At 34.5% G+C, this 12,345-nt stretch overlaps 1 protein-coding gene across 4 annotated transcripts in view; it reads left to right on the top strand.

Annotated features, from left to right (window-relative positions):
- Nucleotides 1–1,420, top strand: part of LOC118198397 (spermatogenesis-associated protein 20) — a 99,907-nt gene extending 98,487 nt beyond the window's left edge. For 3 of the 4 annotated variants that reach the window (XM_085817037.1, XM_085817039.1, XM_085817038.1), the window contains exon 15: nt 872–1,420. In XM_085817037.1, coding sequence (XP_085673163.1) covers nt 872–895 — 24 coding nt within the window. In that variant the 3' untranslated portion in view covers nt 896–1,420. The remainder of the gene's footprint in view (nt 1–871) is intronic. The other variant, XM_085817036.1, reaches the window with a different exon arrangement.
- The last annotated feature ends 10,925 nt before the right edge of the window (nt 1,421–12,345 follow it).

Raw genomic sequence — 12,345 nt, 5'->3', positions numbered from 1 at the left:
CTAAGTGTTAAATTTTTTCGGTCACTTTCATTTGTGCATTAAATTTTTTCTGCTACTTTCATCTGTGCATATGTAAAAAAATTTCAGAGTGCCCTCCCTATACGTTTGAATGGTGAAAAGTATTGATTGCATTCCATTTTTACATTTTTTATGTTTCACCATTACGTTGTATTTGATGGCTTTGTTTGTACATATTAATAACTAATAATCTGTTTTTGTTTTATCAAGATATATACAAATAATGCAATTTGTATATTGCATGTTATTGCACAATACCGGATATAAGATTTCAGATTGGCAATTGAAATATGTGACTGTAAATATATGCTGGTTTTTAAATATATACAGTTGTCTATTTTGTTATTGTTGTTTGATTGTTTTGAGCTTACTATATGTATGTTTTATTTAATGAATAAATTTTATTTATGTGACATTTTGTAATAAACAGTATTTGCTTTTTAATTGTGTATAACCACTTAGTGTGAGGTGATGGGCAAAGGGTTTCTATAAAGCATACTGATAAAGAAATTTAGCTATCAGCAGGCAGCATTTTAAAAAGAAATGGTGTCATTTTTTATACTTTTATATACTAAAAATGTTTGTTAGAAAATTGGCTATAATTTAGTTAACCTGTTGATGCCGGGTTTGCCTTGAATAATTTTACTTAGATTTTTGTCTTTAACTAATTCTTAAGAGAGAAAGAAAATGATCATTTTTGCCCATGTTGAGGTGATTTTTTTTGGGGGTGCAAAGTATTTTTTTTTCTTTTAATGAAAGACTTTTGCTGTAGTACCATTTATTATTTTTTGTATGTGCGTTTCTAAATTAAGAACCAATTTAGAATGTATTTTTTTTTTTTTTTTTAATTTAGGTTTGTGAGGCTCATGCAGCATGATTCCCTCTAAGTTGTGGATGTGTTCTTACTCACGCCTTTAAAAATTCAGCATACAAACAAAATTAACAAGCACACACAAGCATGAAATTTATCAAAATAATATTAATAATTATATTTTTTCATGTTACATATTAGTCAGTATTTTAAAAAAGTGTGTCTGTGTTGTGTCATAAAACTGTAGGAAGTGGTGCTGTCTCCTAAAGTAAGTAAAGTTCGCATTGTTAAACAGCGACTAGCACATGATACGTTGCCCGCAAGTATAGCTAAAAGTATCATGTGTTTATGCACTGCACTGAATGTTCATATAAATATATATAATCTTGTAAAAAGAAGAAAGACAGCAAATGATTTTGAAATCAAGTGGCTTAATGACATAGTTGATATAGAAGCACCAAATAGTAAAAATAAATTACGAGCTCCATTTATAGGAAATATTTTTATACATCAAAGAAAATGGAATTATTTGTATTTACTGTCGTGATAGACATGGAAAAAATGATTTTGTTAGATGAAAAAAATAAACAGGTAATTGGAAATTTGATTTTTTAAAATGTCACTTAAATGATATATCTCATGTGGACAATGTATTAAATTAAGAAACAAAAATGCCCTTCTGCTGGCAACAGGATCAGTATGTCTGTTAAATGAGACCCGGGCTGAATGCGTAAAGAAAAACACCCATTCGTGAAGAAATGAAAATATTAATTAATTATTAGCAATGATGAAAGTGAACATTTCGTTGCATTCTCTCCAGGGTATTAGTGATCATATGCAACATAATGTTTCATGCGTTTGAGTTGATAATGAATTGAATGTGCACAGAACCGATCAATGATAGGTTGATAAAAAGAAACAATGTACAATGTACATTTGTCCAACAATGTCCTAAAAGAAACAATGTACATTTCTAGAACTTTTCACAAAAATACTCATACAGCTCTTCTCAGTACGACAGAGCACAATCAGTAGTTACCATTTCATATTATTACGAACGTTAAACACAACACAGTATTAAAAACTTTGAATGCATGAGCTCGCACAACAATCTCAATGCTTTGAGCCTGAAAACTAACTGAGAAATCATGCTCCTTCCCTCTCATATTTTTTCTGCCATTTCATTTTTATGTATCATGTATACGTTTCATATTTCATTATTATTCTGAGGTTACTGCCCTCTTCTTTAGTATCGTCTCCCCTGCCCGTTGAACGATTTCTTAAGTGATACGCTTCTCGGCCAAAGTTTTGCTCCAACTGCCGAGGGCTTTCAAGCACTTTCGATTTCTCAAAATTTCTGGAAAGCCATACACAGTTACAGATTGATAGGGCCAGACACAGGAATGTTGCCAGGTTTGGCGATTTCTCGCTAGAACAATCGCCAGGTAAGCAATGCAGCCATTTACCTCAATATTACCTTTGTAAATTGATATACCATTGCCATTTCGCTTGGCATCATTTTGCATGGCAGCTCTTGCTTTATTCTAGTAAAAGCGCTCTCGAACTTTATATAAAGTCTTCATAAAACCGAAGTAGCTTTCTGTCTGGCTGCTATGCGATTCTTTAAAATATGTCTGTCTGATATCTTAGAAGTATCAGCTACCTTCAGAATGCCTTTCTGTCATCAAATTCGAACATCCGCTACAAGACACCGTTTTGAATATGGAGTAAGTTCCTGAGAGCCTAATGTTATTTTGTGAGGACTATATATCCTACCAGGTAGGTTTCTTATCTGATGATACGATTAGGTCAGTTATTTAATTTATGTCTATGTTTTCTGACTGATCTTTTGTGATTTTTTCGTCACTCCATAGGTTTAGGTCGGACGATGTTGAAATTGTAACTTGACGTGCCACTAGATTAACCAGTTCGTATTTCTCTTCAGCCCTAGAACAATATTGGTAGCTTCCTGGGCAGGGTCTTGTAGACAGTGCCTCTGCTTTTCCTTGAGATGATCCTTTTGGCCATCGGAATTCTTGATATTTAAGAGCCAGGTCAACGATGCGTGATCTGTGCGGAGTAGAAATTTTCTGCCGTAGAAGGAAATGGTGAAAAAGTTCTACGGCTTTAACTATAGTGAGCAACTCTTTTCTGATTACACAATAATTCCTCTCCGGTTTAGATAGACACTTCTAAAATCTGCTGCAATATGTTGCGACACATTCTTGCCCGTTTATTTCATGGGACAAAACAACATTGTCACTCCCATTCCTCGCATCAGTGTCAAGAATAAATAATTTGTCGAGCTGAGGAACGTCAGGACTGCCGCAGATTCAAAAGCCTTATTCAGTTTTAAAATATATCCTCATTGTCATTTTGTCCACTAGAACTTTTGCTTGCTTTCTGTCATTTGTGAAGTGGTCTTGCGATGGAAGAGAAGTCCTTTACAAATCTTCTACAGTAGATGAAACCTCATGAAAATTCTCAGCTCAAGGCTCCTTTGAAGGCGTCTCCAGTCTTTAACTGCCGCCACTTTTTCTGGATCCGTACACACACCTTCGGCAGAGATGACGTGTTCGAGATAAGTCATTTCCTGTCTGAACAAGTTACATTTGGCAGGGCTTTAAATTCGCTTAATTCAATTACTGAAGCACCTTAATATTTTCTAAATAATCTTCAAAGCTTTTCCCGACGATGATAATGTCATCCAGGTACATCATAGATACTTCGAAGGAAAGACCTCTCAGCACGGTCTTCATGAGATTTTCGAATGTTGCCGGCGCATTACTAATCTAAATGGTATCACCTTGAACTGTTGTTCTTGCCCGATAGTAAATGCCATTTTTCTTGGTCAATCAGGATGTATCTCTACCTGCCACTATTTACTGTTATAATCCATTTTTGAAATTACCTACAACTGTTACATTCTACTTTCAGAAAGAATGCCATCATTTCTATGAAGACGGTAGCTGTCTTTCGCCATGATGTTCTGCCGGCAATAGTCAATCCAAAGTATAATTGAACAATCGTCCTTTCTGACCAGGACGATAGGAGACGCCCAAGGACTTGCTGAAATCTCGATAATACCACTTTCATCCATGTTCTTTAGGAGTTTTCTTACCCGTTCCTGTTAAGCAATCGGCAGACGTCTTGTGTGTTGCTTGATTAGCAGATGATCCCTCGTATCAATTTTATGCTGTGCCAGACTGGTTCGCCCTACGTTCGAAGATGTGCGGAAGAAAACATCGTGAAATTCTTCAATGTACGTTCTGCAGCAATTACTGACTTGCACTGATGATGTTATTGATGGTTATACGAGTAGTGGTTCTTTCCAGGATTTTTTTCGATTACCGGCAGCATGATTTATCGGTTGATATGATTCGGGTTCTCGAACTTTGAATTTGTTTACTCAGCTCCGGCGCAAGGTCATCCGACGCCCGCCTACAAGATAGCTGAAGTCACCCCCCCTTTTCTTAAATTTTGTATAGGAGAAGGAAGTTTTGAAGAAAGCATCCAAGCAAAGTTGAAATTTTTTTAACAATTTATCGGGAATAATTTATTTTTCTGCATTTCATATTTACAAATTTTTCTATAATTTCTTTTGCATCTATCTCTCGGCAGATTTCATTTTCAATGGCAATCAAAGCTAGATTTATGAGTCTTTATTGCCATATAATTGACCGTAAATATGTCTTGATCAATTTTAATTTGGAGAGTGGTCTTTCGTTACTAGCAACACTAACAAGAATGCTAAAAATTATTCTCAATATGATCTTCAAATTCGGGAAGCACAAATTATTTAATACAATTAAAGTTCAGAATATCGAATGGGTCATTCATACTGGCTCTAAACATGTCTTTCGAAGCTACTATTTCGTCATAAAGTTCTTCTGCATTAATATCTTTATTGTCACGCTACTGTAACATTTTTCTAATTTACTGCATTTTATTTTATATTTGCATTATCGATTTCTGATAAATTACCCAGAAAACTAAAATTATGTCAGTGATTTTTCATTGCATCAAATCTTTCGTTTAATGATACCCAACCATTATCCGAAATTCTAAAAAACGACATTTGCCCTAAACTTCTCTTCTGGAGATTAAGGGGATTCGTCCGCATGCTCGTAATCGAAACGACATTTATTTTTCTTTCGTCGGACTTCTTCGGAAGTTTTACTCTATGGCTCGCCATTCACTTCTACACTCAGTTTTTTGGCTTTCTCAAGAATACTTCTATATTCTTCAACGAATATTTTTAAGTTACTTATTGCCTTTAAGTCTAGTGTAATACTTAAACCACTTTCTTGTTTGGTGATAGGATTAATTCTGTTAAACAAATCGTGTCAAAGTAAAGAACAAATAAATTTATAATTCTTGATTTTCAATCAGACTTCGTGCTTCATGTTGCACTTCTTTTGAAAAGGATTCACCTTCGGATATTTCAAAAAGAGCGTTATAGATTTTTCCTAGTTGATATCTTAACCCTTTCCGGCACGCTACCTTTTAAAGTAGGAGTTTTGATTTTAAACAAAAGATAGACAGTCTAATTAGGCCTAGAGGAGTACACAAGTAAAATTTTGTGAAGATAGCACTTATCGTTTTAATTCTGTGGGTGCCCAAAGTGGCACACTGATTGAATAGAGCTTCGAAAAGAGTGCTGAAACGAGCATTATTGTCAATGAACTGACCAATGAAATGCGGAGAAGCAAAGAATACAGACTCTCAGTTGTCCTAGATTATCGGTGAACCCGTTCTGGGCACACCTAGGGTTCGCCGTTTTATTTTAGGCAAGATTTCAAGGTAAAAATTTAAAACTAATATAGAATAAGGAGATTAGCATACAGCCAAAAAAAATAACATAGAAATTTCTTTTAAAACAATTCCTTTTATACCCTAAAAAAATCTGGAAGATTTCTTTGAATAATGAGGGTCTTAAAAAACTAAACATGGCTAAAATATATGGACTGGTTTGTGTTGAGCTCCATCTACTATAAATAAAGAAGGTTCAGAGTAACCTATAAATCCTTTTTCATTTAATTTTTCTGTGCGTACAGAAGGAAATTTTTAGGTGTGTCCAGACCGGACACACTGTGCCGCAAAGGGTTAAAGGTCGAATGGTTTCAATTTTGCTTTCTTATCGAGTGTTTGAGAGAGGTTTTAAGGTTAAACGGGAAATGTTTTTCAAAAGAATTGTCCATCGCTTAGGAGAAGAAGAAAATAAATTGTATAATTCTTAAATTGTCGAAAAAAAAAAAAAAAAAAAAAAAAAAAACTAACTGCATCTGCATTCATCTTTGCTGCATCGTTAATCATTAAATTTTAAGCTATGAGCTTCACGAGGAAGTAAAACGCGCGAGAATTTATTTTTAAGATAATATTTTGAAGACCCATTTTTCTTCCCTTTCATATTTGTGCCGTTGTCATAGCCCTGTTCTTTCATATTATCAAGGGGAATGTTCCAAATTTTCCACATTTCCATTACTGTCTCACATAGGCCGTTACCTGTAGAATCATCAACTTTAATAAAGCCAAAAAAATACTCCTTGATTTCTGCCAAACCATCATTGCAGAGGACAAAACGTATGACGACACTCATCTGTTCAGTTTTGTTAATATCGGGAGTACAATCTAAAATTAAGGATAATACTTGACTTTTCGAAGAGGTAGAAAGATTTTCTCTCTTATACCGCTGCCAATAATTTGCAGCATTTCATTTTGACTATCTTTGCTTAGATAATAAACTTTGCCTGTTGCTACCTTTAGGCAGTAATACTCTTTATGCGTAAAATTCTATAACTGGGTAGAACTTTGCAAACAATTCCACTAATTTTAAGATGTTTCCGTTGCCTTTTGGATACAGCACAACAGATGAGCCTCGAAAGGCTAAATTCTGGCTGGCAAGAAATTTTGTGATCTCAGTCAGTCTTCCTAATACATTTGACCAATTTTTTTTTTTTTTTTTCATACGTCGTTTGTATTTCGGAATCAATTGTTATTATATTTTTCAAATTTTTCTCAAGCTCTTTCCCTTTTAAGAAATTTTTCATCTGTGCTCTACTAGTCTCATGCCTATGCAAGGCTTTAGATACATTTATCCAACCATCGTAGCCTTTTACAAGGCTACTACAGTCAATCGATGCAAATATCTTGCAACAGAAGCGAAAAACAGAATTTGTACTTATGGAATATAATAGCCATGAACGGGGAACTAAATCTCTCTTTTCCATTTTTCTGTTGTAATATTGTATCGCTAAATTTACGTCCATCATTACTTTTCGTATACATTAAGCCTTTCTTTTGACTAGGCTCCATTTCAGGCAAAGTCATTCTCAATTTGTCGCTAAGAGTTGGCCACTTTTCGGGATCATGAAAATCAATATGAAGAAAGGAATTTTCATTTATGCCAGTCTCGTCCATCGAATTATCTGAATAATCTTCAACTTCAGATTCATTTAATTCCATGCTTGGATCATCACATTCTTTCGCATTAAAAAAAGATGATAATGATGTGCATCCTTTTGAATTAAAAACAAGAGCTCTGAGTCGTCGGCCGATCGTCGCCCCTCTCTTGGTCGGCGCCCGCTTGCAAAGAAGGCCATGCAGACCCCCTTCCGCCGGCCCTGTGTTTACTCAATATAATGTTGTATTCTATCTTGAAGCTATTGGAAAAAGTTTCAGCTACAGCATTTCTTACATAAATCGATGAAAATTTTTCTGAATTATCAATAATTTAATTACGTATATTGCTAATGACATGAGGATCTGGGAGCTTTTTTCCTGATAGTCGTTTGATAATTTTTATAATTATTTGAATTGGAAAAGGAATATTTTTGTATTTATGTTATTGCAGAAACATTGTTACTAAGATCTTGATATAGTGTTGTAAGACTTTCATTTAGTGTAATTCTCAGTTACTGTAGATAGTGACGAATCTTAAGAACTAGTTAGCGAATAATTGCTTAAGTTCGTGTGGCAAGAAACAACAAGATGGAAGGGTAACTAACCCTTTATTATTCCAATAAGATTTAACAAAACTCCGTCTTGGAGTGTACAATCAAAGCCGACACTTGGGCTTGAACTTAAGAGACTGAGAATTAAACTAAAACTAAGATTAACTAAAGAAAATATAGCCGAAGCTATCAGGATTCTGGACTAGTTGGCCCCTTAATTCTATTTGACTACGAAGCTATCAAGGGCCTGAGTACGGCCGAGCGTAATAACAGCTTTGAGAGAGAGAGTGGCCAAAAGGCAGACGCGCGTAAATCAGAAACTCTGATTTTCTCTCACTCTGCAAGTAAACTTCGCGGTTTAAATATCGCTCCTCCTCATTAAAATTCAGAAAGATTCCAAAACTGCGTTCTGGACGGAAGTAGTAAGTTGAAGTTAAGAATTTGACAGGAAAGGAACTTTAACTTAAAATTTAACTGTTAATAAAAGTATCATAATCCTTACAGTGTTTTGAAAGGAGTCTTAATTGCACTGGTTTAAATGTTTTGTTCATACAGATTTTGTAAATGGTTTCATACGTATCTTTAGTTTTTGGGCAGAATTTTGACCAGCATTTTTTCTTCGCTATTAAGACTTTTCTTTCGAAAATTTCTTTTTGTTTCGAATAATTAATATAAGCTGTATTTCTTGCTTCTTGTGCATAGGATTTCTTCATCTTTCTATATAATGCTCTTGTTTTATTCTATATAATAAACTAAAGTGTACCAACTTTAGTTTATTATTAAATTTTTTATTAGGCTCTTTTTATGAGAGTATTCCTGCTATGGTATTGGATTACATTTATTAATTTTTCTGTTATCTCTCTCATTTTTTTTTAGAAGTGCAGACTTTCTTTTTGAATAATCTCAAGATGTTTTTTGATTAAGTTTAAGAAACTTTCACAAAGTATAATGATATAAGCGAATTGTGGTTATTATTTCATTATCGTAATTTAGGAAGGATGAAATTAGTTTGTGGTTTGAAATTGATTCATAATCATGAACTATTCAGTCATTTATGGCATTTGAATGTGCTGAGAAAGAGAGGATCTGATCAGTCTCGACCATGAATAGTTCCATAAACTAGACGAGTCATTGCATTATTAGGGAAGAATAGATTTTTCGAGGAGATGAAGTCTTCCGAAATTTCCCGCTTATGGTCATTTGCTTGTTTTTCCCAAATCGACGATTGTAAGGACTTACAATTGTAAGTCACCTCCACTCAGGTATTTACCATTCTTGAATTTTTGTAGAATTATGTGTAGATTTTCTATTAGTCCAATCTAACGAGGATGAGTAAAATAATATTATTGTTCGTATGCTTGAACCTAGAAATAAAATAATCCAGGAAACGAGATTCTGTAACACAAACGGAAAATTTTTTGAACTTAACAATAAGAAACGAAACGTAGTAACAAATAAAACAAAAGTAGTGGTAGTTCGCAGCTCTGTGGGACATACAGTAAAGGCAGTACTGAGTTTTGTTGAATTGTAGCAAACACAGAAATAACTGCATGGGGTATTTGTCCACGCGATACTCCACCATCATGCATACATCCATGCGTACTCGACTCCCAGCAACTGGATCCTTGACACTTAGGGAAGAGGATTAACTTGTTTACGGAGAGCTGGAACAAGACTTCGAACAAGTTCGAACTTTAGCCACATGGACAAATCCATCTCGTCCTGAATATACCTCCATTATTCATGCAGCTGGAGCAATTTTGCATTATAATAGAACAATATCAGGAATTTTGATCTAAGCTGCGAGGTATGTAGGTATTCACTGTGCAAGCTCTTCAAGAATTCCTGCTTTATTTTTTTGCTGTAAATTCTACGTGGAACGTAGGTCTTGAAGTTGATACTGCTGTATTCGGGAACACCTGTAATTGTTTTTCCTACAAGGAAATGTGAAGTTAAAACTTGACACATCTCAAGTAATGAGAATTAGAGGCCTAGGATTTAAAACTGCCTTTTATTTCTTCAAGTAAAGTATAGAACTCTTTAAATATGAATATAATCTATCCTATAGCTCTTTTGAAATGAAACGTTATAGATTTAATTCCGCTTTTCCTTTACGCTGAAGTGTGAAGAAGCAGTAGGAATCGTGCCACTAAATGGAAAAAGTGTGGGGGGGGAAGAAAGTAAGAAAAGAAAAAAACACTGAATTCTTGTGAATTACTTAATTCCTTTAAAGCTATTTTCTTTTCGCTGGAATAATATTAGTCGCATTATCAATGTGTGTTGAAGTACACTTCAAAAAATTTTTTGAAGTACACTTCGACACGCAGCAAAGCTCTTGAATGCAGCAATACAAAAATCGGTCGTTAAATCTGATGCAGCTTCTAGGTGAATAGCTTTTGTTGCTACACAAACGAATAATGTAACACAACCCTTAGAGGTACCTTCACCACGTCCTTTGCTAAATTGCATCCTCCATCCTGTTGCGTCCTGCATAGTCGATACCACAGTCGAAAAATTATTCTTCTGGTTGTACTATAGATTTTCGCAAGTTGTGCATTATTTGAATAGAATATTCTATTTTATAACTCATACAAACTACACATTTGGCTCTAAAACTTTAATGAGCTTCTTTGTTCCAATAATCCAATGATTTTGCTTTAAAATGTGATCTATAGGTTCTGCAAAGTATATATGTAATATGTTATTACTTAGCCAAAAGCTCAATAGTCTTCTGGATGGTGGAAATATTAATAGATGTTTAGCATTACAATTTAATGTAGAATGTTGAATGTTACCTCCCTTTTGTAAAAGAACGTTTTAAAAAAAAGGCCGCAATGCAACCAAAGCGTCATTTTTCAAAAGCTACCTATAATTTCATAAGTGTATATCATCTTTAAAAGTAAACTTGTACTCTTGAAATTAAATGCCTTAATGCTTCTTTATATTCTAAAGCAGTTAGAGGTGGAGTTTTACCCAAAAACTTACAACTTAGCAAACGATTTTGTATCTTGAAAACCTAGATAAATCTTTTGCAATAGCATAGACTTCGAAGAATTTTTGATAAGTACAATGTGTTATTTTAAAGAGTACCTGAAGTTTCATTTTCCAAACCAGCGTGAAATTTAAACATAATATTAATTTTTCTTTCAGTTAACGCACCCTGATCCTCTGTGACGCTAACGCTAATCTTCTAAGATTTCCGACGCTCGGTTACCGATGGAAGTTTTCCATCTAAAGGAGGTGATGATGATAACTATGCTAGTACAATCCTAGTATTGGTCCATGCAAAAATTTCGAATTTTGCATTGCTCATCATATTCCTCATAGAACTAACAAGATTTGACAGTAAATGAGCTGCTGTCTGCTTCAATCTAGGAACAGATAAGGGCCTGAGAAACACTTGTCTTTGCAGCTAGAAATCTACTTATTTACAGGGCCTTCAAGTTCTTGCCGTGAATAAATCGCTGCTACATACGCAAGTCCTGAAGCATCGTAAAATGTTTGTAACTGCATTGCCTATGCGTGAATATGTCTAGGAATTTTAATAGACACAATAGCAAGATATTCCTTCTGAAATTAAATCCATTTTCCAAAAATAACGTTAGGAACTAGATCATCCCTTTCCGTATCAGAAATCCGAAGTTATTGATATATTGTAGATTCATTAGGTTTTTTTGAAGCAGGAGATGTGCAGTGCCTTCACCGGGATTTGAACTCTGAACCTCTCGAATACCTGTCTTGTATGCTTCCAATTACACTACGAAGGCATGCGGAAAGGGGGAGAAAATTACTTATATACCACCTTTTAAAAAGGCGACTGAGGTTGAGAGCCAAATCCTGGTGGTGACGAAGTATCATCCACCACCGTTTTAAGTTCGAGTGCCACTGTAGCATTATTAGATATTTTTTGAAACAGGAAATATGAAAAACATGCAGCACCTTTGCCGGGATTCGAACCCTGAACCTCTCGAATACTCGTCAAGTCTGCTTTCAGTTTCATCACGAAGGCATGCAGAAAGGAGGGAGAAAGCACCTTATAACTTTATCTTCACTTTTGTAGCCGGTGATAGCAAACCAACAGGAAAGATCTTCACTGATTGCGACAACATTTTGTGCTTTGTGAGATTTTCTTCGATAGCTAAAGAAGTCTTAAATACTAAATACAAAAGTATCCGGCAGTGTAATCTCAAGACCTCAGAACATTCATTAGCCATGCTGCACTTCACCATTATGCACATTTTCACGTGGCACGCCAGCAATTATAAATTATTATTTAATTATAAATTATTAGTATGAAAAAAGGTCCTGATGAAGTTATTATATAAATGACGTGCATTCCTCAAAAATACAAATGTTATTCTGAAAAAATAATCAGAGTGCCATTAAAAAATTATTCAAAACACGTAAAAAAAATGAATGTTGTATAAAACAAAATTTATGCGTTCTTATTAAGAGAAACAATATTTTCATATAAATAATAAGAAGAAATTAAAATTAACCCACTTGTTGCCACATGGTAGGCTTGGAAGACATTTCATATTTTGGCACTTTGTTTTACACATA

This window comes from Stegodyphus dumicola, chromosome 5 (genome assembly GCF_044657685.1).
Source record: "Stegodyphus dumicola isolate Sdum_Otavi_A_Nest chromosome 5, ASM4465768v1".
Classification (NCBI taxonomy): Eukaryota; Metazoa; Arthropoda; class Arachnida; order Araneae; family Eresidae; genus Stegodyphus; species Stegodyphus dumicola.
This window is presented reverse-complemented; position numbering and strand designations above follow the sequence as displayed.